Source organism: Citrus sinensis, chromosome 2 (genome assembly GCF_022201045.2).
Source record: "Citrus sinensis cultivar Valencia sweet orange chromosome 2, DVS_A1.0, whole genome shotgun sequence".
NCBI lineage: Eukaryota > Viridiplantae > Streptophyta > Magnoliopsida > Sapindales > Rutaceae > Citrus > Citrus sinensis.
In genome coordinates, this window is record NC_068557.1 from 8,579,370 (window position 1) to 8,606,501 (window position 27,132).

At 34.4% G+C, this 27,132-nt stretch overlaps 3 protein-coding genes across 6 annotated transcripts; 2 read left to right on the forward strand and 1 right to left on the reverse strand.

Annotated features, from left to right (window-relative positions):
- Window positions 1-814: 814 nt before the first annotated feature.
- Window positions 815-4,114, reverse strand: LOC102620037 (secoisolariciresinol dehydrogenase). The gene is made up of 3 exons (XM_006468818.4): window positions 3,731-4,114; window positions 3,567-3,638; window positions 815-1,856 (listed from the first exon to the last, which is right to left on the reverse strand). Exons 1-3 carry the CDS (start codon window positions 3,748-3,750, stop codon window positions 1,052-1,054), a joined length of 897 nt encoding a protein of 298 aa, XP_006468881.1. The 5' UTR covers window positions 3,751-4,114; the 3' UTR covers window positions 815-1,051.
- Window positions 4,115-7,342: 3,228 nt separating this feature from the next.
- On the forward strand, window positions 7,343-7,930 carry LOC127900416 (uncharacterized). The gene is made up of 2 exons (XM_052435446.1): window positions 7,343-7,659; window positions 7,749-7,930. The coding sequence occupies exons 1-2, from the start codon at window positions 7,430-7,432 to the stop codon at window positions 7,897-7,899; spliced, it is 381 nt and encodes a 126-aa protein (XP_052291406.1). The 5' UTR covers window positions 7,343-7,429; the 3' UTR covers window positions 7,900-7,930.
- A 2,014-nt stretch (window positions 7,931-9,944) lies between these two features.
- On the forward strand, window positions 9,945-22,641 carry LOC102618608 (chaperone protein ClpC4, chloroplastic-like). 4 transcript variants are annotated; one of them, XM_052434116.1, is made up of 4 exons: window positions 9,945-10,028; window positions 10,188-10,373; window positions 10,490-10,708; window positions 21,233-22,641. In XM_052434116.1, the coding sequence occupies exons 1-4, from the start codon at window positions 9,945-9,947 to the stop codon at window positions 22,556-22,558; spliced, it is 1,815 nt and encodes a 604-aa protein (XP_052290076.1). In that variant the 3' UTR covers window positions 22,559-22,641. The 4 variants fall into 4 exon arrangements, with proteins under 4 accessions (XP_052290076.1, XP_052290080.1, XP_052290077.1 ...); XM_052434120.1 differs by lacking the exon at window positions 10,490-10,708 and adding an exon at window positions 20,892-21,110; XM_052434117.1 differs by lacking the exons at window positions 10,188-10,373; window positions 10,490-10,708 and adding exons at window positions 20,590-20,775; window positions 20,892-21,110.
- Window positions 22,642-27,132: the final 4,491 nt, after the last annotated feature.

The following is a 27,132-nucleotide window of genomic DNA, read 5'->3' on the forward strand; positions in this document are numbered from 1 at the left end:
TGCCTATGGCAAACCATGTTAAAAAACAAAAAAAAAAAATTGCGGGTCACTTTGCCCTCCTCAAGTCACTGAGGACGGATAAATATGGGGCTATCCTAATTCCTACCCTTTATATCATTGCTTTTTAACAAGAATTTTGTGTTGGGCATAAGGGCAAATCCATTGTCATTACGACTGAGTTACCAAAAAAGAGCGGCCCCAAGTACTTATATTTTTGGATTTTATTGAATCAAAGACTTAAATATCTACTGAATTACGTATTGGTGCAGCAATAATTTCCAAAGCCGTGACCTCTTTTTAATCAATATCGCGAGTTAAGTAGCCAGCATTTCTAGTTTGCGGATGGTTAGGTCGGTGCCTTGTGGGCTCTATCAACCGTTATCCAAAACAGTTTTTTTTTTTTTTTTTGCGCGGGGTGGGGGGTTGGGAATGTTTATGATGTGGCTAGCTACGACGCATTTTTTTTATATACTAATATATTATAATTAGAATTTGATAATTTTACAATCTAACATTAATTAGGATTCTTATTTGTAATTCTAATTTTAATATGGGAGAAAAATTTATTTTACCCTTAAAACAGAAAGTCAAATAAACTCCTAATAAAGGAGAGTTGAGTCCCAACAATTGCTGGGACTCGAATTCATGCGCCCAAGATTATTAGACGCATGAGTTAAAAGAGAAGAAACGCTGAAGAAGCTATAGATTGAATAGTGTCTTGACCTTGTATAAAGTAAGGTTTTACTATAAACTACCCTAAAAATTCTTGATTAAATTAATTGCTCTAAATATACTGTTGTTGAATAGAAGTTCTTGGGCTAATATAATGTTTTTCAGAGAGCTTAATTTATACAATTATCAAGATAATCCAAAAACCACTTGCCAATATTTAGTTATCGTAGAAAATGAGGCAGAAACTTCCTCTACAAATCCCACATCAACACTCCCATTTTCGCTAATTGCCATGCATATTACACAAATTTCAAACAACTAGATTAGCTTAAAGTTGTGATCAAATTATTAAAAACTATTAAACCGAAAAGCAATAATATTACACAAACTGATCAGGAGAAGGGAACCCCAGATGCTTAAAGCAAGTGAATCCTCCATCCACCACAAGATTATGCCCCGTTACATACTTGGCATCATCTGATGCCAAATACAAAGCAGCCCTTGCCACATCAGTCTGCTCACACCTGACTCCCTTCAGCTCCCCAAGCCCGTTAATGATTTCAACTATTTGTTCTTCTGAGGCCCCGGGGTAAAATTTTGAGATCTGGGTCACAGACATTGGTGTTGGTATTGGGGCCGGTGAAATGCAATTGATCCTGATCCCATTGCTGCATAACTCACTGGCCATTGACTTGACAATCCCAGGAATTGTAAACTTTGATATTGTGTATGGATGTGGGCCTAGCCCACCCATTAGCCCACTAATACTAGATGTACAGAGAATGGAGCCCGAGCCCGTCGGTACCATCACTCGAGCCGCATGCTTTATCCCGGCGACCAAACCCCGGATGTTGACCTGCATAACTCTATCGAAGTCGTCTAGGTTAAGGTCCACAATGCTCGACGGGATAGTCGGGCCGGTTATTCCAGCGCTGTTGTACATTATATCAAGTTTTCCGTGGCGGGACACAACGGTATCCACTGCTTCGGCTACTTGAAGCTCGGCAGCGACGTCGCATTCGAGATAATGGGCCGCAGGGCCCAATTCCTTGGCTACTTTTGGGCCCATCTCAGAATCGACATCAGCAATAATCACTTGGGCTCCATGTTGAACAAATTCATCGGCCGTTGCCTTGCCAAGCCCATTTGCACCGCCTGTTATGAGTGCTACTTTACCTTCTAGCCTGTTTTAGAAAGCAGATAAATTATTAAATCATACAAATAATTGATAGATATATTCATGGTGCCGTTGAAAAAAATGCGACGACAAATCTACAAATCGGTCGTTTCTTTTGACAAATTTTTGGCAAAGTACAAGAAAAAAATTGAAAAGAGAATGTTGATAACGATAAGAATGTGAAGCCAATTCGACGTCCAATCAAAATAATTATTGCGGGCGGTCGATGATGGAATATGGACCAAACTTTCTCCATAATCATCATTATCACTAAAGACGATTGTGACTCGGAAAACAATTTCTTCTCCTTGCAACAACGGTCCTTTGAAAATGTTTTCTTTCTTTCGTTTTTTCTTTTTTTAAATAATGCTTCGAAGTCAATATTCTTAGATTATTTAATGCTATAAATAAGGTTACAAAGAAAAAATGTCAAAGTATACGGAAGAGATTGTGGCAACTTTTCAGTTTTCGGCACACATTTATGTTCACAATTTGTATGTTAACTGTATGGATAAAAAAATAGACAGTCTAGCTAAGTTGAAGTATCTTCAACCTAAAACAAGCTTTATAACCATTGGATCTAACTAGCAGTTGTTTCAACAATTATAATTAAATAACATATGTAGGTCCTCATAAATATTTAATGGATATCGATTCCACCCATAAATTATTAGTAGAGAAATCTATCTCTATTAAAATTTTATTTGGAAGAGGACGTATGAATCCTCTTAAGAGAGACTCGAACCACTCTGCTAAAGGTCGAGTAGCAATAACACATGCAGATTAAAAACATGAATGAAAAAAAGAAATGGCGACACAGTTAGCTGCTCTACTTTGGAGATGTTCCAAGTTAGTAGTTGCCAGAAAATAAACCCTTAAAATTTTGGCGGACCTTGAGCTTGCATGTGGATTTATCTGGTAATGGTAGTGTTGTTTTCTATATTGTATTTTTCTAACAGAATCCTAGCTCGCTAGATCTGTGAATCGGAAACATGCATAAACAATGGAACTTGTCCGCGCTAAGAAATACAATTGAAAGTACTTACTAGTCGTCATGTGTTGATTTTAATATTTATTTATTTACTTTTCTTTCAATTCACAGTTTGTGGCTAAGCAAATGAAAAGAAAAATAGAAATAGACCACAGTTTAAATTTACCTTCTTGAAATTGGCTTTGATATGTAAAACTGTCATATTGTAAATGAAAATTGAATTGAGGAAAATTTTAGCGTAAGAAAAAAGAAAAAAAAAACACTAACATGAAAAATTTATATATAAGGAAATAGAGAAGAAATGGCCCCAACTAATAAAAGAAACGTAAGGAGAAAATCGTTACACCAGAGGGGATGGAAAATTTGGCTTGAGTACAGTACGCATCATATCATCTACAAGATGGCATGTCACATTTTTTGGATTTGTAACAAAATTCTTATTATTGAACAAATTAATTAATGATGACTACTTTAAAATTGTAAATTGAAGTAAATCTTTTATTCAACCACAAAGGACCGTTATTGATCATTATATGAATTATGAAGCATGAAAAGAGAGAGGGTAACAACTAAAAACGAAAATGGCAAAAATAATGCAAATGAAATAAAGAGAAAGAAAAATCCAAATGGTAATAGCATTTTCAATTTCTTGGGCAAAACTCATTTTTTAATAGCATGCAAAATTAAGGTTTGTTCAAAATGAATTGCAGTTATGTTTGGACTTACCTTTTGGCACCAACTGTGGAGTAGAGTCTTGCACGCTTAGTGAACAAATCATCAGCAATGAACTTGAACTCCCTGCAGAAATATAAACAAATAAGAGAAAGCAAAGAAGAACGACCAAAGAAGCAAGAAAGCTGAGTTAGGTTGTGAAAGCTATGGTTAGTGACCTGGTTAATGATCTGAGCATATTGAACAGCTATGATGATGATGATCTGATAAAAAGAAGAAGAAGAAGAAGCTAGCTAGCTTGCTAGGGTACCCTTTAATTCTTTTTTTTTATTTTTATAATCTTTGGATCTCTTTCAGTTTCAGGGTATGTGAAAAAGAAAGAGAGTTAGAGACAGGGCAGAGAATTTATTGGAGGAGCTGGAGCTGTTGCTTCTGAAGTTGTATAAACATTATACACACATTTCCATGCAACAAAACTACAAACACAAACGCACAATCTCTGAGAGATAAAGAGAGGAAAAAAATAAAGAAAGAAAGAGAGACGACTCATTAACAGTCATGACCTGTCCCTATTTAATGATCCATTCAAAACAAAAGTTACAATAATTTGTTTTTTTTTTTTTTTGAAAGAAAGGAGGGTAATATTATTGCAAATGGTTTGGTGCTTGCTTTTAATTCTTTTTACTTGCATGCACTACAGTTGTGGGTGTGTGTGGATGGAGACGAGCAATGAATTTCATGATTGCAAGGAATGTATTGAGTGCGATTGCTAACTAACAAAAAGAAAAGGTTCTATAAAGTACTGTTACTTGTACATTCCATTTTTGACCAATCTTTTATATAATCTTTTAAGTCCTTTCTTCTTTTCAAATTAAGGCAAGCGTGGTGCAGTTTTTGGTATGAAATAGTTTCATAATCCCCAACGATAGTCCATTTGATTTGGCCGAAATATTTTGTTCTTAGATGGAACAAAATGTCAAAAGTTCAAGCCGAAGCAGATAATAAGTTTAATTTGGGGTAAAATCTAATGCACACCAAAAAAAAGGGAGCAAATGGGAAATTACATTATGGTTATGACAGCATTAATAAAAAATTAAAATGAAAGGTCCCTTAATAATGTTAACACAGAAGTGTTAAAAATAAGTAATCACTACCAACAAAGTGTTGGCTCCACTGGTAATGGAGTTCCCTTAAGTGGCTTGATTGGGTTTGCTCCCCAGTTTGAGTCGCAGGGAAGTCGCATTTGTTGGGAGAACCCGTGCCTCTCAGTTCGAACAGGGACTTCTAGTCTGGGTTGTGGTACGGGCTTAAAGGTGCCTCCCACAGTTGGGGCCCTCCTCAAGATACCTCGTGGTCAAAACCAAAAAAAAAAAAAAATAAGTAATCACTAGATACTAACAATGAGATCATTCCATTAATTATAAAATTTTTTTTTTTTAGCTAAAACAATGAATTAAGTCTAAGCCAGCTGTAGTATCTATAACAGAAAAGGAATTTTGCTTAAAAAATCAAAAATATTAATTATGCTACTGTCGAGAGAGATCATGCAGAATCGAGAATATAAATAGATTCTCACGCAAGATGATCTGCTGGACCGACCATATATGTCAACCTTATTGTTTATACATAAGATAATAGTTATTTAAGTTTTAATTGTTATCACTAAGATCAAAATTAAAGGAAAAAGTAACCTTTTCGAAAAGACTAACCTAGACGGCTAGACTCTAGTAACTCTCTCCATTTTTTTCTTCTTTATTATCATATTATACATATTTAAAAAATGAAACTTGGTTTCTTTTTTTCTTTTTTTTTCCATATTGTTCCTTCTTTGATCATGATTAGGAGATGGGGACAATTAATCATGCGGTTAATAATTATATGAGCCAGCGAACGGTCGGGATCAAAAGTTATGGGAGCCCACGATGAAATAGCATTTGCACTGCATGATTCAAGTTTCCACCAGATTTAATTATGCTGGTAATTTTCGAAATTTCATTAATTGATGAACAATAAATTTCCGAACGATGCTGCGGCATTTTGGCGTCTTTCAACTTTCATTGTTAAAATCACGGTGCGGATAAATTATCATTATTTTGAAATTGTGCATAAGCTAATTAATTACTTATAGTTTACGTTACAATTAAAATCGTATACAATTAAAAGTCAACTTAGGTAGTTCGGCGGTGATTAATTTAATCAATCTCTTAATTTCAACGGATCTCGAAAACCTATCAGTCAATTTACTTTCCAATTATTTTGAATCTGCTAACGATTTCATTTAAGCCATAAAACTCTGTTACATGAGAATCACAAAAAAAAAAAAAAAAGCCCCATAATACGAGGGAATAAGAAAGTGGAAAAAGTCTAAATTTATTTGTTAACCCTTATTTTTTTTCACAATTTAAATTCAAACGGTGATTCAAATAAAATTACTTGAAACTACTCGATCAAACACCTTTCATTTAATTTTTTATTCCTGAGATGTTTTAAATAGAATATTAATCACAACATAAGCATTGTCCTAACCTGAGATTAAGTTAAATAAATAGTTAGATTTTAATGTTTAAACATAAATCAAAATTTTAAGTTGAAATAATCCCCAATAAAAAAGAAGAATCACCGGTATTATCTCTTATTCTAAAAGAGAGAAAAGCATTAATAGGATATCTTTTTTGTGGTGAATATGTGAAAGAGGCTAAAGGAGGATGACTTTCCTCCACGCGAAATGAATCAATTCTGAAACTAATACAAAATATCTGAGCAGACTCTCGTGCACGAAACTATAATTGATTTACTTACAAATTAATATCTCCTTTTGTCTCATATAAAAAAAATAAGCAGTATGCATGTCATCCCTCATCATCAAATATGTATATATTAGATTAGTGTAAAGCAACATGTGAGCGATTAGTAAGACTTAAGAGACAAAGTGCTTTTTTTTTTTTATTGGGGTAGTGGAGGCCTGGATGGTCCCAAAAGTGCTTCTCTTCTCAGACTGTTGGTGTCACCAGTGGCTTGCCTAACCAAATTAAAAAAAATTGACCCAAAATTAAATTAATCGTGGGTTTATGTAATCATAAATAATACCGATAATAATAGTCATTAGGTGGCAAGAGCAATTAAGAACAAGGTTGTCATTTTATCGAGATTGTGGAGACAACCGTGAGACAACTCGATAATGTTACAAGGTGGATTGTTTGTTAACTGTCTGTTAATGCTGTCTATGCTTATGCTGCTTATTAAAAAGAGTGCTTATCGCTAAAGCGCTTTAGCATTATTGGTGACCAGATCAAATTAAATTAATGCATAATTTAGCTTAACGGGTTTGTGATGATGGTGTTTTTGAGATGGATATATGTTGCTGCCAACTGACTCACTTTGAGAAGAGAAGAAACAAGATTGCATGCGGATGAATTTTTTTTTTCCTACTTTTTTCTTTGGAGTTAAAAGTTCCACGTGGATGCATGTGCTTTTGGGCAGAGCTTTCACCCGGACATATCAAGTATCCAATCAATCAATGGTTTTGTACTTAAGTAGTGCATTGAAACTCGACACGTGGTTGCTTAGTAGCGAATTAGTGGCTTGATTCCATCTAGTGTGATGGAGGTTCGGGCCTTGGAGATGACTGCCTACGATGTCCGTTTGGGTCGATATGGATCGGGGACAATTCGTTGATAGTGAGGACTCAAGGCAAGAGCAAACATATTGTATCCACTTGAGAGATACGAATTCATTTACAAACATATTAAGTAGGAAGTGTGCGTGCCCAAAAACGTCATGTTGCTGCGTTTGCGTATTAACTAGGGAGTCCCACAGTAGACAGCGTAATCTCTCCAACAATAGCACCAATCCCCGCTGGTCAACATTTAATTTTTACGAGCACAACCGATGACCACAATGAGAATGTGCCTCACGAAATGCTTTATGTTGATGCGAGATTCTGGTTCTCCTCGTTCTACGACCAGGGTCTCTGCTCGATCAACTTCACCACGACCAGGATCTTTCCTCGTAAAGCTTCTTCTCCAGAGGTTCCTGCGCACACAGACAAGTCAGAGTACGCCGGTTGTTTTCCCGGCGCAAACCCTCCGACGCTCAAGTCAGATATGAAGGTTCGGGGAACGCTTGCCACAGATCTTATGGCTTTTGGGTAGTTTTCTCTCTTTTAGAATGGCTTTTATCTCTCTTCTAGTCTCCAAATTGCTAACCATTTTACCTTCGTTGGCTACCTTTTTATAGGCTTCCTCTGAATCCCAGTTTTCCGCAGTCTACGTCCGTTATCCTCCCACCTCTCGAACGTGGATTCCCCATTTCCGTAGTCGTGGGTGGTTGCGTGGCCTTCGTGCCTAGATTCTCGGGCTGGAGAGCATGCCTCGCCAACTGTCGTTGACCGGATCTCCTCGAATCAACCCTTAGCAAGAATACAGCAGGAATAGCTTTATGCTTCTTACAGAAAATTAGCCTCGCGGATGACGTGCTCATGGATGAGCAGGATATTCCTGCCCCTGTTTCCCTTCTACCTGACTCTTACAGGACACACCTGCTCGCAGACTTCTGCCACCAAACATCTGCTCATTACGTCTAGTCTCGTCGGAGTATTTCCCCCAAACACTTTATATTCGATAGCTCTACTACATCGGACAAGAACAAACGTAATAAAAGATCAGTTCCATCTAATCTAGTGCGAAAGCTTTGTGAGCTCAAAACAATATTAATTTTCTATTTCAGGTACATAACTTGGGTGGTGTCGGCCCAGACGCTGGCTCAAGAAAATTAGGCTCACTTGTGCTTTGGGCTAAGTTTGCGCCTATGCTTTTTGCTTTTTTTGAAAATTATAACAAAGCTACATATATTATAAGGATGAGGATATTTGAACCCATCATAATACTATCTACACCCATTTATTAATAAATAATTTTTGTTATTGAAATACTCCAAACTTAAATTACTGATATAGACAAGTCAATATTCATTTTTATGCTCATCTTTCAACAGTCGTCTATATTGCGCCTTCAATCTCCACAATAATATAGTGAATTACTAGAGATAGATCCAGCTATTATGATTATGAAATAAATCTTCACTCTAATTCAACAATAAACCAACATTTGCAAACCCAAAAAAGAAAAAAAAAATCTCAATGGTTCCAAAATACACAAGCACCCAGCAAAAAAAAAGAAGAAGATGATTATGAGATTTTATCTTCTAAGAAAATTATATGTGTAATAAAATTTACGTTCCACTGGCACTTAGTTTTAATTTTGATTTGTTATTTTGCAAAAAATTGTTGGTAATTAGACACATATTTAAAAATTTCGCTAGTTTTAATTTTGAATTGTTATTTTTGCAAAGAAATTGACAATGATTAGAGACATATTTAGAAATTTAGCAAAATCATTTTTAGACTTGTAATGAGTGGAACCAATAAGTAAATGAGTTTATAGAGTAATTTAGTAGATTCAAATAACTCCACTCATATTATAATCTCAAATTATAGGTATACAAATTTTACAATACAATTCACATATGTGCTCGAAAATTTGCTCCTGAGTCCTGGCTTTTTTTAGGAGATACATTTATCTTGTTCAAATCCTTTAGATAAAGGGTATAATAAGCCCATGTCGGGGCTCGAAATTTTTGCCCGTGTGTCATTTAAAGAGATTGACTTTAAAAGAACTTATTATTGCCATGTTTGGATAGATTTAAAAAAATATTTATCAAAACTGAAATACTGAATCCCTCAGATTTTGTGTAATTAGCTCGGTTGTTACCTTTTGATCTTTTTTTTAATTGTTTCGTTTTTCCTTTGGAAATTGAGACCGGTCTAATGTACAGAAAATAATAATAATCACTAGCAATGTTAGGAGAGGATTCGGTTTCCGGCCCCACTTGACAAAGGCCGTTACAGTCCCCACTATAGGCTTTTTATGCTTTGCAATCGTCAGTTGTTAAACACAAAAATTAAAAAAGAATATAAGAGCTCGCTTGTATCAAATATCCATAAGAGCATGCAAAGCCAATCTTTTCGAATCATACAAGTGCATATATATCTTGGCCAATTATCAATCTGCTAGATTATTTAAACGACATTTAATTAATTAACATCGAAATTTTAATTACTTGGGGAAATGACCAATAATGATTTGCCTTGAGGTGTGAAATATGGAGCTTTAAACAGTTTAAGGAAGCCTAGGGGACAGCTCTTGGAGAAGAAGAATTCAAGAAACCTCACTACCAACATTCATAAAATTATAAACATGCATGAATTGAATAAAGAAAGTAATAAAGAGAATTAAATCATTAGTCTTGGTAACTGGTGTAGCAGCTACTGCTAGTTGCATTGGATTTTGTACCATTTTGGTTTATAGGTAGAAGAACAATTTGATGAATTGTGCTATGCATAAAAGGAAAAACAAGATCTCAGTCTGAGTGAAAATGGAGAAACTTGAGAAGGAACAATCTGTAAAACTGGAAACCCTGCGCAAATATGCAACTGACCTGACCAATATGGCACAAAAGGTGATAATATGGCATTTTTATTTTTCCCAGATCACTTTTGTGCTTAAATGTGTCAAGTTACATGTAAAATTGTAATCGATCAATTTTAATATGTTCAAAATAAATGAACTTAAACAGAATTTCTCTCTCTCTCTCTCTCTTTTTTTTTCCTTCTGCTAGGGTAAGTTGGACCCCTTGGTAGGAAGGGAGCAGCAGCTTGAGCGTGTAATGCAAATATTATGTAAAAGAAGAAAAAATAACCCATGTCTACTTGGTAACCCTGGCGTTGGCAAAACTGTAATTGTGGAGGGATTGGCTCAGAGAATTGTAAATTCCTCTTCCCCATTTAAACTCCAGGGGAAGAAGGTTAGCTTGCAACTTATTCGTCAGCTTAAATATTTTCATTGTACTTTGGCAATAATGTCATAGTAATATTTGAAATTTTGAATGTGTAGTAATGCATTGATCATTGACTTGTTCAGATATTTGCCTTGGAGATGGGGCGTCTGATTGCCGGTGCCTCAAATCGTGGGGAGTTTGAGGAAAGATTGACGATGATTGTTGATGAAGTGAAGCTTAGTGAAGGAGGCATTATCCTGTTTATTGATGAGCTTCACACTCTTATTGGAGCTGGCGGCGGCGGCCAAGCACTTGATGCAGCTAACATTATGAAACCTGCTCTTGCCAGAGGGGACTTGAGGGTTGCTTTAGTTAACTTGACTGCATATAATATATATGTTGCACATAAATTTGATTTTCAAATTTAAACCATATCTTTAATATTTACTTAATTTACAATGACCAATTTCTGTGTTCAATGCAGTGCATTGGTGCCACAACACTGGATGAGTACCGAAAATATGTAGAGAAGGATTCAGCATTGAAAAGGCGTTTCCAGAAGGTGTTAGTGGCTGAACCATCAGTGGATGAGACAGTAGATATACTGCAAGGTTTGATCTCTAAGTATGAAGCATTTCACAGTGTCAAATACTCCGAGGAGTGTTTAACAGCGGCTTCCTCTTTATCTAATCAATACATAAGTGATAGATTTAATCCAGACAAGTCAATTGATTTGATCGATGAAGCTGGGGCACGGGTGATGCTGCACAAACCCAGAGGAGCCACGGGGCTGATCACGGAGGGCGACATTAGAGAGGTAGTTGCATTATGGACAGGGATTCCGGTAGAGAAAGTTTCTGCAGAAGATTCTCAACGGCTTCTGCGATTAGAAGAGTCTCTGAGGAAGCACATTGTAGGGCAGACTGAAGCTGTTGAGGCAATTAGCCGCGCCATTCGTAGAGCTCGAGTGGGAATTAGGGACCCTAATCGCCCTATATCAAGCTTTCTATTCACCGGCCCAACTGGGGTTGGCAAAACAGAACTTGCCAATGCTTTGGCTTTCGAGTACTTCGGCTCGAAGGAAGCAATGGTAAGGATAGACATGAGCGAATACATGGAGAAGCACACAGTCTCGAAATTCTTCGGCTCCCCACCTGGCTATGTTGGCTTTGAAAATGGTGGCCAGCTGACCGAGGCTGTACGACACAGGCCTCATAGTGTGATTCTCTTCGATGAGATTGAGAAGGCTCATCGCGATGTTTTGAATGTCATGCTTCAGCTGCTGGATGATGGGAGAGTAACCGACGGTAAGGGGCAGACCGTGGATTTCAAAAACACAATCATTATAATGACATCAAATATTGGGGATTCAGTGATAGCCCGGGAAAGCATATTGGGAAGTGATCAAATGGAGAGGGAGGTAGCGGAGGAACTGAGAAGACGTTTCAGGCCAGAGTTTTTGAATAGGATTGATGAGGTGATTGTTTTCAGGCAGCTGAATAAGATGCAGCTCATGGAAATCGTTGATATAATGCTGAAAGAAATTTATGAAAGACTAGAGGCTAAAAGTATCGATCTTACTGTGACTGATACATTCAAAAAGAAACTTATTGAAGAGGGATACAATCCGAGCTATGGAGCAAGGCCACTGAGAAGGGCTATCGGGAGGCTTTTGGAAGATAATGTGGCCGAACTAATTTTGACTGGATATATTCAAGAGGGTGATTCTGTCACAATGGATTGTGATTCAGGAGGTAATGTAATTGTGTATTGTCGCGGAAATGGCTATGTAACTGTGTGCGCCCGCTAATTTTTTTTATGGACTTGAAAATTTTTAGTTGTTATTGCGCTTCGTATAATGTGAACTAAAAGGTCGCCACTGTTTGTTTCTGAGTTGTCACATATTTTTAAAAAAATTTGAAATTTTAAGTTGCATTTGGTATTATTTTCAATTTGTTGTTCTTCGTTTTGTAAAAAAGTAAATGCATAAAACTTCTTCTGTTTTTTTGATCTTGAGAGAAAGAAAACAAAATACTAACTAAAATAAAATATTCCTTTATTTTTAGAATAAAATACAATAACATCGAATAACTAGGTTATAAATGTTACTTCATAACTACTGGAGAAGCTCTATAAATTATTAGGGTGGGATAATATAAAATTTATTAATTAAAATAGACATTAAATAATCGATAAATAATATTTTATTAATTTACAGCATTACTCACAATTTAATTAACATATATTTAATAATCGAGCATTAAATGTATTTCACTAATGTTGAATATGAATTAAATTATACCTTCAATTAACCAAAATAATAAATATGTTGTATGTGTCTATTTGATTAAATAATATTCATGTTATATTAACTTAATTAAATTCAATGAATTAGATTAAAAGTAATTTAATTCATATTATATTTAATGCAATTAACTATTCATTTAACCAAAAGAGTAAATAAATGGTACTTATCTATGTACTTAATTAAATAGTATTCGTGTTACTTAACTTAATTAATTGTGTTTAATGAATTTGATTAGAAATAGCCTTTATATAAACAACCATTAAGTCTTCTTTTATTTCATATTAAATTACTTGAACATTTACAATAGCTTTTTGTTTGAAATGTGTTCAAAAATCAACCATAACAGATGAGATGCATAAAGCATTAAGCAAGTATAGTAAAGAGCACTCCCACATGCGGATAAGGATTCTCTCCTGATCTGATGATGTTCTGAGCAAATAAGTCAATTATTAATTGATAGTTAATAAATAAAAAAATAAAAGAAGTTGACTTTTACTCATACACTACTATTAAAAGACACATAGCTGAAGATCTTGAAAAGCTCATAATGGATCAGATCGGGAGAGGATCATTTTCCCCCACATGCTAGCAAAAAGAATTGCAGCAATGGGTTTTTGAAAGTTTTCACGTGGAAGTTAGTGAAGGTACAATATCAAATACACTCAAACGATCACCAGAATGTCTTTTGGTTGATCTCACAAAAGGTGGTCTTGCTAAGCGGCACAAATTATCAAAATTTCCACACATGGAAAAGGTCGTTTATGAGTTGTTTCTTCAATATCAAGATCGTGTGATGTATAATAGGAGAGTTAATCCTGGAAAAGGCAAGAGAGACTATGAAAATATTAAACTCTCAAGAGATTGCAGAATTCAACTTTTCCATGGGTTGGCTTGAGAAGGTCAAGTAAAGACATGATATTAAGTTATTTCGTTGTTTTGCAAATAGTGGATCAGTTGATACACAAGACCTGAAGAAGCAATGGGAGTTCATAAAGTGGAAAAATAGATCAGTTCGCCATACAAGATGTTTTTAATATGGATGAAACAGGATTGTTTTGTAGGTTACAAGTAGATCACTCTCTTGTAACAAAGCAACTTGAAAGAAAGAAGCAACACAAAGAAAGGATTATAGTTGTTATCTGTTGTAATAAGAATATAGCTCAGAAAAAATTCCTCTATGGATCATTGGAAAGTATGCAAAACCATGTTGCTTCGAGAATGTAAACATGGAGAGTTTGAATTGGCAATACCGATCGAGCCAACCAAAGATCATGGATGATTGGGATGCTTTTTGAAGAAGATGTTCGATGACTTGACAGAAAAATGTAAGGGAAAAATCTAGCCCATACAAAAAACATTGAAGGATTACAAAATATTGAGCTATTTTATTTGCCACCTAACATGACATCAAAAATCCAACCATGTGATGCAGGGATAATAAGAGCTTTCAAGATGCATCATCATAGCCAATTTTACCGTAGAATTTTGGAGGGTTATGAATTGGGGCAAACCAATCCAGTAAAAATAAATGTTTTGGATGCAATTAATTTTGTAGTCACAGCTTGGACAACAAATGTTCAGGCAAAGACAATGGCAAATTGTTTTCAACATTACAAAATTCGTTGTGTGGAAGAAATGACCTCTCAGAACTTAGATGAATCCTAAGTAAAGAAGCCATTCATGAACTTGAAACAATAATTAAAGAATGGGGTTCTGTGGTTGAATTGATGTAAATTACCTCTTGGATTACTCTAATGAAAGTAATGCAAGTTCAGAGCTTTTAAAGTTTAGAAGAAATTGTTGTTAACATCAATGAAAATCTCGTTGAAAGAAATTGAGGTCATTAAGTAGTTTTGGAATTTGTTACGCGCAGAGAAGCACTCAAAGTATCAACAACACTTCATAATTTCATATTATAATTTGAGAAGTTGACCTCAAAGATTTAAGATGCAATAAGAGAAATAAGAAATGAGATTCAACTAGATTTAAATTTAAGAAAAAATAATAATAATGTCATATTTTATGTAAATAAATAATAATAGAGTCATATTTATGTAATTAAAATATTATAGTCAATTACATTTGTAATTTTAATAAATTATTAATTTATAATTTAAATAAGATCATAATATTATATAAGATTTTTTTTAAAAAATATTATTTTATAATTCTATCAAAATTATTAATTTAGTCTATTTACGTGAGACCATGAAAATTTATTATAAGAAAAAGATTATTAATTTATCGAATTATGATTTACAGTGGCTTTACTTTTGTAAATCCAATTGTACCATATATTCGCACCTCTCTCCATAACACAGGACATTCCCAAATATCAATTCGATTTGTAGCAAATTCTGTTAATGTTGTCTATGCTTATGCTGGTTATTAAAAAAAGTGCTTATCGCTAAAGCGCTTTAGCACTATTGGTGACCAGATCAAATTAAATTAATGCATAATTTAGCTAAAGGGTTTGTGTAGAGCCGGCAAAACGGGTCATCGGGTCGTGTTTATGTCGTGTCAGTTTCATGTCATGTCAAATTTAAGTCGACCCAAACCCGATCCATTTAATAATCGTATCAAAATATTGAGATATAAACCCGACACAGAAAAATAATCGGGTTACCCAATAACCCGGTTAATATCTATATATTGAACAAAAGTTACATCAAATATTTACACACTATCATACATACATATTTACATACATACATATATACATAATTTATCGATATTATAAAATATACATATCTACCAATATATTACACATTCACACTATTGATGTTTTAATTATATTATATTATATATATATATATATAATATTATATATCAATATTATAAAATATACATGTCTATCATTTTTTTACACATTTACACTATTGAAACTCTAAATGTATTTAAAATTTTATAAATAAAACATTGTGTTTATATTCACCCTTTTAAAGAATAAAAAATAATATTTTTTAATATTTGAGTTTTAATGATAAGAATATGTAAATTATTTTAAAATAAAAAATATAATCGGGTCATTGATTGGGTAAATGGGTCAAAAATTTTAACCCTAATCCGACACGGAAAAAAATCGTGTTGATCCAAACCCGATCTATTTAATAATCGTGTTAAATTTAAAACTCATACTTATTTATTTATGTTGTATTTATATCGAATAATAGAGTCGTGTTAAATTTTGTCAGCTTTAAGTTTGTGAGGAAAGTGTTTTTGGGATGGATATATGTTGCTGCCAACTGCCTCACTTTGAGAAGAGAAGAAACAATTTTTTTTTTTTTTACTTTTCCTTTGGAGTTAAAGTTCCACGTGGATGCATGTGCTTTTGGGCAGCGCTTTTACCAACGGTTTTGTACTTAAGTAGTGCATTGAAACATGACACGTGGTTGTTTAGTAGCGAAATAGTGGCTTAATTCCATCTAGTGTGATGGAGGTTCGGGCCTCGGAGATGGTTGCCTGTGATGTCCGTTTGGGTTGACATGGATCGGGGACAATTCGTTGATAGTGAAGACTCAAGACAAGAGCAAACATAATGTATCCACTTGCGAGACACAAATTCATTTGCAAACATATGAATTAGGAAGTGTGTGTGGCCAAAAACGTCATGTTGCTGCGTTTGCAAATTTAACTAGGGAGTCCCACAGCAGACCGCATAATCTCTCCAATAATAGCACCAATCCCCGCTGGTCAGCATTTAATTTTTACAAGCACAACCGATTACCACAATGTGCCTCGCGAAATGCTTTATACTCGATAGCTCTACTACACCGGGCAAGAACAAATGTAATAAAAGATTAGTTTTCATCTACTCTAGTGCGAAAGCTTTGTGAGCTCCAAACAATTTTAATTTTCTTTTTCAAGTGCATAACTTGTGTGTGTCGGCCTAAACGCTGGCTCAAGAAAATTAGGCCCACTTATGCTTTGGGCTAAGTTTGCGCCTATGCTTTTTGGTTTTTTTGAAAATTATAACAAAGGTACATATATTATAAGGGCGAGAATTTTTGAACCCATCATAATACTCTCTACACTTACTTATTAATAAATATTTTTGTTATTGAAATACACTAATTTAAATTAATGATATAGACAAGTCAATATTCATTTCCATGTTCATCTTTCAACAGTCGTCTATACTGCGCCTTCAATCTCCACACTAATATAGTGAATTACTACAGATAGATTCATGTATTACGATTATGAAATAAATCTTCACTCTAATTCAACAATAAACCAATATCTGCAAACCCAAAAAGGAAAAAAAATAATCTTGATGGTTCCAAAATACACATGCACCCAAAAAAAAAAGAAAGAAAAAAAATAGATGATTCTAAGATTGTATCTGTTGGGATTATATGCTCTTTAAAGCATATTAATTTATTTATTTTTTGATTAATAAAATATTTGAGATATTTTCAATTGCATAAATATTTTGAATAAGGTCTATTTAATCATATTATATCTATTTATTTGATCATCATATGGATGCACAGAAGATATAAATATAGTTATCGTATGATTAAATAAATTAAGTTCGCAGTTGATAAATAGAGTTGGGTGCTCTATTTATGTTTAGACTGTAATAAATTCATTGAATGATTTGTCTTAATTATATATGAATTTATTGATGTAGTACGACTATATAGTGAACACGATCACATATGAGATTTTACTAACTTTGTAATAACTATCAGACTTATTAAATCTCATAGGCATTGGTTTTACTGTAATCTTAATCTTGAGTTAGTCATGATTTCATGATTATAATTGTTATTTCATTTGAGTTACCAATGGGCACGACACATATTTGTAGTCAACATTACCTGGTATCTTGGTATGAGCAATTATGAGTATTGGAGTTATAGATTAACAATATAGAATTTGTACAACACATCTCTTGATGGGTTTTCGGCACTTGATCATAGAATTCTCTGGCTAGAGTGTGTCAACATATTTAGTATGTTAAAAATGATCATTAGAGAAAACCAACAAGTATCAAGGAACAAGATGTAATTAAATTGATTGGACAATTGAGATATCGATTTAACTAACGATGTGGTACAAAGGATTGCGCAGTAAAGAAATCAATGTGGCATGGGTCGAATTATTATTCGAGTACACTATTCTAGATAGCATACAATTATAGAGGTCAATTCTAATCTTTTAGTGGAGTAGATTTGGAATTAAATAATTGAGCTAGTTTAATTACATGTCTAATTATTGTAGCCACTATTGTATGTACCCAAATGATCCCCATATTACCTTATTTAATTGACTGCAGCACTACTGAATTAATAAGTAAGATAACTAACTATTTGGGTCAAAAGCCTAAATATATCATTTAGTGGAAGGTTCAATTTAATATGCTTGTATGTAAGGGGTCTTATGTTATTTTATAAGGTGGGCCTCCTATAGAAAAATCAAGTAATGTGACTTTTGAATTTTATTATTTGGAGCCTAGGGTTTTCACTAAAGGAAGATATAAAAAAGCTTATTTTTTCTAAAGAAAAAAGCTTATTTTTTCTAAAGAAAAAAGATAGAGACCACATTATACAGGTCAGCGAAAAAGATTTTTTCTCTCTAATTTTGAGAGAAAATTTTTCTCTTGCTAATTGCTTTCAGTGGTGATAAAGGCGTCCACACGTCAATTGCAGATCAAATCTGAGTCATAACTTGGAAGATCATTGGTGATGGATCGTGATCTAACAAGCGTGATGGTGACGGATGGTGATCTAACAGGCGTGGTGGTGAAAGATCATGATCTGGGAGCCTAAATCACTTACGAATTCTTATATATTATATGAGATCGATCCTCAAAGTTTTTATAAAAATTTAAAAAACTGATTTTTCTCCAACAGTATCTTCTAAGAAACTATATGTGTAATCAAATTTATGTTCTACTGGTACTTAGTTTTAATTTTGATTTGTTATTTTGTAAAGAAATTGTCAGTGATTAGACACATATTTAGGAATTTAGCTAGTTTTAATTTTGATTTGTTATTTTTTCAAAGAAATTGATAGTGATTACAGACATATTCACAAATCTAGCAAAATCATTTTAGACTTGTAATGAGTGGAACCAATAAGTGAATGAGTTTACAAAGTAATTTAGTAGATTCAAATGACTCCACTCATATTATAATCTCGAATTACAGGTATACAAATTTTATAGTACAATTTACATATCTGCTCCAAAATTTGCTCCTGACTTTAGCACTAGGCAAAAAAACTGAGGTCTAGGAAAAACCGAACCAAATTGGTGAGTCCGTTTGGGTTCGGATCGGTTTTAATTCTTATAAATATCCGAATATCAAATTTATAAGAAAAAACTAAAATACCGGTTTGGATATTTAATTCAGTTGAGTGATCCGAATATCCGAACCGAAGAATTGGGATGTTTTTGTGATTTTACCAAAACATGAAATGTGTTCTATCTTAATTGGCTATGCAAAATTATTACAATAAATCTGCTCACACACAATTGTTATTTTATTTTGTGTTGTAACTATTGCTATTTTTATTTTTCATTACAACTTTATGTTTATTTAAATGGAGCATTGGAGTTTAGATTTGTATTCTTAAATCTGAATATTTCATATTTTGTTAGGAGTAGTTAGTAAGACAATAGTGAAAAATATGTTTTGAATATATTGTCTTTATTATTAGTATTTGTAATTAAATTATGATGAACTGATTGTTGAGAAAAATTATTCTATTAATGAGGCCCAACGAGCCAAAAATTTAAAATTAAAAATAGACACAAGAAGACCAGAACTGAAAAAACTGAATCAAACCGAACCGAAACGAATGGATCACTTCATGTTCGGTTCTTTACTGTATTTGATTTTTATTCAATTATTTTTATAAAATAATCAATTTTAATCTATTCTGCTCAATCTCGATCCAATCCAAAACGAACTGTGCCCACCCCTACCTGACGTTTTTGAGGAGAAACATTTATCTTGTGCAAATCCTTTAGATAAAGGATAAAATAAGGCCATGTCGGGGCTCGAAATTTTTGCCCGTGCGTCATTTAAAGAGATTGACTTTAAACGAACCCATTATTGCCATGTTTGGATAGATTTAAAAAAATCATTTATCAAAATTGAAATACTGAATCCCTCAGATTATTGTGCCACTGTGATTTGGCCTATAGGCTTTTTATGCTTTGCAATTGTCAGTTGTTAGCACAAAAATTAAAAAAGAATAAGGTCTTTCATTCTCATTACATAAGAGCTCGCTTGTATCAAATATCCATAAGAGCATGCAAAGCCAATCTTTTCGAATCATACAAGTGCATATATATCTTGGCCAATTATCAATCTGCTAGATTATTTAAACGACATATAATTAATTAACTTCGAAATTTTAATTTCTTGGGGAAATGACCAATAATGATTTGCCTTGAGGTGTGAAATATGGAGCTTTAAACAGTTTTAGGAAGCCTAGGGGACAGCTCTCGGAGAAGAAGAATTCAAGAAACCTCACTACCAACATTCATAAAATTATAAACATGCATGAATTGAATAAAGAAAGTAATAAACAGAATTAAATCATTAGTCTTGGTAACTGGTGTAGCAGCTACTGCTAGCTGCATTGGATTTTGTACCATTTTGGTTTATATGTAGAAGAGCAATTTCATGAATTGTGTTATGCGTAAAAGGAAAAACAAGATCTGTCCGAGTGAAAATGGAGAAACTTGAGAAGGAACAATCTGTAAAACTGGAAACCCTGCGCAAATATGCAACTGACCTGACCAATATGGCACAAAAGGTGATAATATGGCATTTTTATTTTTCCCAGATCACTTTTGTGCTTAAATGTGTCAAGTTACATGTAAAATTGTAATCGATCAATTTTAATATGTTCAAAATAAATGAACTTAAACAGAATTTCTCTCTCTCTCTCTCTCTTTTTTTTTCCTTCTGCTAGGGTAAGTTGGACCCCTTGGTAGGAAGGGAGCAGCAGCTTGAGCGTGTAATGCAAATATTATGTAAAAGAAGAAAAAATAACCCATGTCTACTTGGTAACCCTGGCGTTGGCAAAACTGTAATTGTGGAGGGATTGGCTCAGAGAATTGTAAATTCCTCTTCCCCATTTAAACTCCAGGGGAAGAAGGTTAGCTTGCAACTTATTCGTCAGCTTAAATATTTTCATTGTACTTTGGCAATAATGTCATAGTAATATTTGAAATTTTGAATGTGTAGTAATGCATTGATCATTGACTTGTTCAGATATTTGCCTTGGAGATGGGGCGTCTGATTGCCGGTGCCTCAAATCGTGGGGAGTTTGAGGAAAGATTGACGATGATTGTTGATGAAGTGAAGCTTAGTGAAGGAGGCATTATCCTGTTTATTGATGAGCTTCACACTCTTATTGGAGCTGGCGGCGGCGGCCAAGCACTTGATGCAGCTAACATTATGAAACCTGCTCTTGCCAGAGGGGACTTGAGGGTTGCTTTAGTTAACTTGACTGCATATAATATATATGTTGCACATAAATTTGATTTTCAAATTTAAACCATATCTTTAATATTTACTTAATTTACAATGACCAATTTCTGTGTTCAATGCAGTGCATTGGTGCCACAACACTGGATGAGTACCGAAAATATGTAGAGAAGGATTCAGCATTGAAAAGGCGTTTCCAGAAGGTGTTAGTGGCTGAACCATCAGTGGATGAGACAGTAGATATACTGCAAGGTTTGATCTCTAAGTATGAAGCATTTCACAGTGTCAAATACTCCGAGGAGTGTTTAACAGCGGCTTCCTCTTTATCTAATCAATACATAAGTGATAGATTTAATCCAGACAAGTCAATTGATTTGATCGATGAAGCTGGGGCACGGGTGATGCTGCACAAACCCAGAGGAGCCACGGGGCTGATCACGGAGGGCGACATTAGAGAGGTAGTTGCATTATGGACAGGGATTCCGGTAGAGAAAGTTTCTGCAGAAGATTCTCAACGGCTTCTGCGATTAGAAGAGTCTCTGAGGAAGCACATTGTAGGGCAGACTGAAGCTGTTGAGGCAATTAGCCGCGCCATTCGTAGAGCTCGAGTGGGAATTAGGGACCCTAATCGCCCTATATCAAGCTTTCTATTCACCGGCCCAACTGGGGTTGGCAAAACAGAACTTGCCAATGCTTTGGCTTTCGAGCACTTCGGCTCCAAGGAAGCAATGGTAAGGATAGACATGAGCGAATACATGGAGAAGCACACAGTCTCGAAATTCTTTGGCTCCCCACCTGGCTATGTTGGCTTTGAAAACGGTGGCCAGCTGACCGAAGCTGTACGACACAGGCCTCATAGTGTGATTCTCTTCGATGAGATTGAGAAGGCTCATCGCGATGTTTTGAATGTCATGCTTCAGCTGCTGGATGATGGAAGAGTAACCGACGGTAAGGGGCAGACCGTGGATTTCAAAAACACAATCATTATAATGACATCAAATATTGGGGATTCTGTGATAGCCCGGGAAAGCATATTGGGAAGTGATCAAATGGAGAGGGAGGTAGCGGAGGAACTGAGAAGACGTTTCAGGCCAGAGTTTTTGAATAGGATTGATGAGGTGATTGTTTTCAGGCAGCTGAATAAGATGCAGCTCATGGAAATCGTTGATATAATGCTGAAAGAAATTTATGAAAGACTAGAGGCTAAAAATATCGAACTTACGGTGACTGATACATTCAAAAAGAAACTTATCGAAGAGGGATACAATCCGAGCTATGGAGCAAGGCCACTGAGAAGGGCTATCGGGAGGCTTTTGGAGGATAATCTAGCTGAAATAATTTTGACTGGAAGTATTCAAGAGGGTGATTCTGTCATAATGAATTGTGATTCAAGAGGTAATGTAATTGTGTATCGTCACCGAAATGGTTGTATGACTGTGTGCGCCCGCTAATTTTTATTTTGGACTTCAAAATTTTTAGTTGTTAAACTTGTTTTTGCGCTTCGTATAATGTTGAACTAAAAGGTCGCCTCTGTTTGTTTCTGAGTTGTCACATATTTTTAAATTTTTTTGAAATTTTAAGATGCGTTTGGTAATATTTTCAATTTGTGGTTTTTCGTTTTGTAAAACGGAAAACGTAGAAAACTTCTTTCTGTTCTTTTAATCTTGAGAGAAAGAAAACAAAATACTAACTAAAATAAAATATTTCTTTATTCTTAGAATAGAGTACAATAAAATTAAATAACTAGGTTATAAATGTTACTTCATAACTATAGCTCTTTAAAATAATAACATTGGGACAATATAAAATTTATTAATTAAAACAGACATTAAATAATCGATAAATAATAATTTATTAATTTACAGAGTATTTATAATTTACTTAACATACATTTAATAATTGAACATTAAATGTATTTCACTAATGTTGAATATAAATTAAATTATACATTCAATTAACTAAAATAATGAATATGTTGTATGCGTTTACTTAATTGGATAATATTCATATTACATTAACTTAATTAAATGTATTCAATGAATTAGATTAAAAATAATTTAATTCATATTATATTCAATGCGTTTAACTATTCATTTAACCAAAAGAATAAATATATGGTACTTATCTATGTACTTAATTAAACAGTATTCATGTTAATTAACTTAATTAATTATATTTAATGAATTTGATTAAAAATAGTCTTTATATAAACAAACATTAAATCTTCTTTCATTTCATATTAACTTACTTGAACATTTATAATGGCTTCTCATTTGAAAGCTGTTTAAAAATTAACCATGACAGATGAGATGCATAAATCATTATGCAAGTATAGTAAAAAGCACCCCCCACATGCTAGCACAAAGAATTGCAGCAGTGAGTTTTTGAAAATTTTCACTTGGAAGTTAGTCAAACAAGAGGAGGAGGAGGTGGAGGAGGAAGAGGGAGAGCAATCCGAAGAAACTGGCTTCACAAATCTGGACGAGAACCTTCTGTTCGAGGTGTTGAAACACGCGGACGCCAGGACTTTGGCGCGGGCGGCCTGCGTCAACAAGTTCTGGCACAAGACGGCTCAAGACGAGTGACTCTGGGAGTTGATCTGCACCCGCCACTTCGCTAACGTTGGGTGTGCTACCCAATAGCTGAGATCCGTGGTCCTGGCTCTCGGTGGCTTCCGTCGCCTTCACTCCCTCTACCTCCACCAGCTTCCCAGGCTGCCACCCGGCGCTCCGCCTTCTTCCTCCAAGTAGAATCCTCTCCCGCGCGTCATGGGCCCCAAGACCCCGGCCCACTGGGGGAGAGACGAGGTCCATCTCTCCTTGTCTCTGCTTTCCGTCCGTTACCATGAGATGATGACTATTAGGGATCTAACCAAGCAATGATATATGTACTCCTTCCTCATTGTCTATCTACCTTCTATCTCTGTTTTTTTCCCCTTTTTTTCCTCCTTTTTGGGTGGTGAGTTTTGGTTTTCTTTTCTTTTTCTTTTTTATAAAGAAAAAAGAAAAAAAAACTTTTCGTATGTATGTAATCTGGGATTTAAATTTGTGATCTGTATTCTTATTGTGCTAAAACTAGAATTGTGAATCTGTCGGAATTTATCAATTTCATGTGTTATTATTTTTGGTTGGAGGTGAGGATGATGCGTTTTTTGGGATGGAACACAAGCAGAAAGGAACAAAAAGGGTCCAGTTGGTGTTGAATGTCTGTTAGTGGCCACGTTTTGTGGTTGTTTCGGTGGCCTGATTATCAGTAAGTAACAGACAAAGTGATGGGTTTCTGTATAGATTTAGATCTATAAAAGCCAACGTCCCCTCAGATTATTATGATGACTTTTTTGTCCTATTAACAAAAGTAGTAGTCATTGCGTCTCAACGATTTCTTTTTGAGAACCGAAAGGGCCATACGCATCAGAGGCTGCCACAGCAGCTGCAGGGCCTTTCTAACTTTTTCTATGCATTCGTTACTTATACCTCGCCCTGATCACTGTATGCAGGCTTGAAAATTATTGGGTACTCTTATAATTGGAATTAACATTAATTTTGTTATGCTCCGTGACTTTCTGATCCTTTTCTGTTACGGAATTCTCTAAATAATGTAGTAGGGTATGATTGTATGGTTTGTTGTATTCGGAAGATTAATTCAACTGTGGATGATTAATACCCAGTACAACTTTCTTCATTGTTATAGGGAAACGAAATAAATATATGGTACTTATCTATGTACTTAATTAAATAGTATTCATGTTAATTAATTCAATTAATTGTGTTTAATGAATTTGATTAAAAACAGTCTTTATATAGACAAACATTAAGTCTTCTTTTATTTCATATTAAATTACTTGAACATTTATAACGGCTTCTCATTTGAAAGCTGTTCAAAAATCAACCATGACAGATGAGATGCATAAAGCATTATGCAAGTATAGTAAAGAGCACCCCCACATGCTAGCACAAAGAATTGCAGCAATGGGTTTTTGAAAATTGGTACGATATCAAATACACTCAAACGATCATCAGGATGTCTTTTGGTTGATCTAACAAAAGGTGGTCATGCTAAGTGGCACAAACTATCAAAATTTCCACACATGAAGAAGGTTGTTTATGAGTGGTTTCTTCAATATCAAGATCGTGTGAATATAACAAGAGAGTTAATCTTGGAAAAGGCAAGAGAGACTATGAAAATATTATACCCTCAAGAGATTGCAGAATTCAACTTTTCCATGGGTTGACTTGAGAAGTTCAAGTAAAGACATGGTATTAGGTTATTTCGTTGTTTTGCAGAAAGTGGATCAGTTGATGCATAAGACCTGGAGAAGCGATTGGAGTTCATAAAAGGAAAAATAGATCAATTTGCCATGAAATATGTTTTTAATATGGATGAAATAGCATCGTTTTATAGGTTACAAGTAGATCACTCTCTTACAACAAAGCAACTTGTAAGAAAAAAGCAACACAAAGAAAGGATTACAGTTGTTATCTGTTGCACCAAGTATAACTCAGAAAAAATTCCTCTATGAATCATTGGAAAGTATGCAAAACCATGTTGCTTCGAGAATGTAAACACGGAGAGTTTGAATTGTCAATACCGAGCCAACAAAAGATCATGGATGATTGGGATGCTTTTGAAGAAGATGCTCGATGACTTGACAGAAAAATGCAAGGGAAAAATCTAGCCCATAGAAAAAATATTGAAGAATTACAAAATACTGAGATATTCTATTTGCCACCTAACATGACATTAAAAATCCAATCATGTGATATTTGACTGCGTGGTTGGCCTACTGCCCTCACAAGTTCAAGTCCCCACAAAAGCATTGCGGGGCTTAAGTTCTTCCTCATTTATTTGAGTGAAAACTAGTCTTCTCCCTTACCAATGTAAGTGGAGTAGACGTCCAGTAATAGTCTCACGTAAATATGAGTGATTGTCTTATTGTAAATAGTAGATGTCTAATATTCGATGTCCCTTAAATATTAAAGAGAGTAAAAATCTATACAGTGCTTCATGAAAATTTATTTACTAGTCCCAATAATAGTCTCATGTAAATATGAGTGATAGTATGATTGTAAATATTAAGACTCGTATAATATGAGTTACACGTCTGATTGTAAGTCAGTTAAAAAAAAATACAACCATGTGATGGATAATAAGAGCTTTCAAGATAGCATTATCATAGCCAACTTTACTGTAGAATTTTGGAGGGTTATGAATTGGAGCAAACCAATCCGGTAAAAATAAATGCTTTGGATGCAATCAATTTTATAGTCACAACTTGGACAACAAAATGTTTAGGCAAAGACAATAACAAATTGTTTTCAACATTGTAAAATTGGTTCTGTGGAAGAAATGACTTCTCAGTACTTAGATGAATCCTTCGTAAAGAAGCCATTCATGAACTTGGATAATAATTAAAGAATGGGGTTACTATGATAGAATTGTTGCTAACATCAATGAAAATCTCAAGAAAAAGTTGAGGTCATTCGGTAGTTTTGGAGTTTGTTACGCGTAAAGAAACACTAAAGTATCAACAATATTTCATAATTTTGTATTACAATTTAAGAAGTCGACTCTAAAGATTTTAGATGCAATAAGAAAAATAAGAAATGAGATCCCAAAAGATTTAAATTTTAAAAAAAATAATAAAGTCATATTTTATGTAAATAAATAATAATAAAATCATATTCTATATAATTAAAATATAATAGTTAACTACATTTATAATTTGGATGAGGACATAAAATTATATAATTTTTTTAAAAAAGTACCATCGTATGATTTTATCAAAATTATTAATTTAATCTATTTGTTTAAGCGGGACCATGAAAATTTATTATACTAAAAAGATTATTAATTTACCGAATTATAATTTACAGTGGTTCTACTTAACTATGGCCAATGGGCCGTGCCGTGCCGTGCCCACATTTTTTTCAATTGAGCCCGGCACAGTCCACAGCACAAGCCCTCTCGTGCCGTGCCGTGGGCCGTGCCCAAAAAAAGCCCACCAACTTTTTTTTTTTTGTGCGCT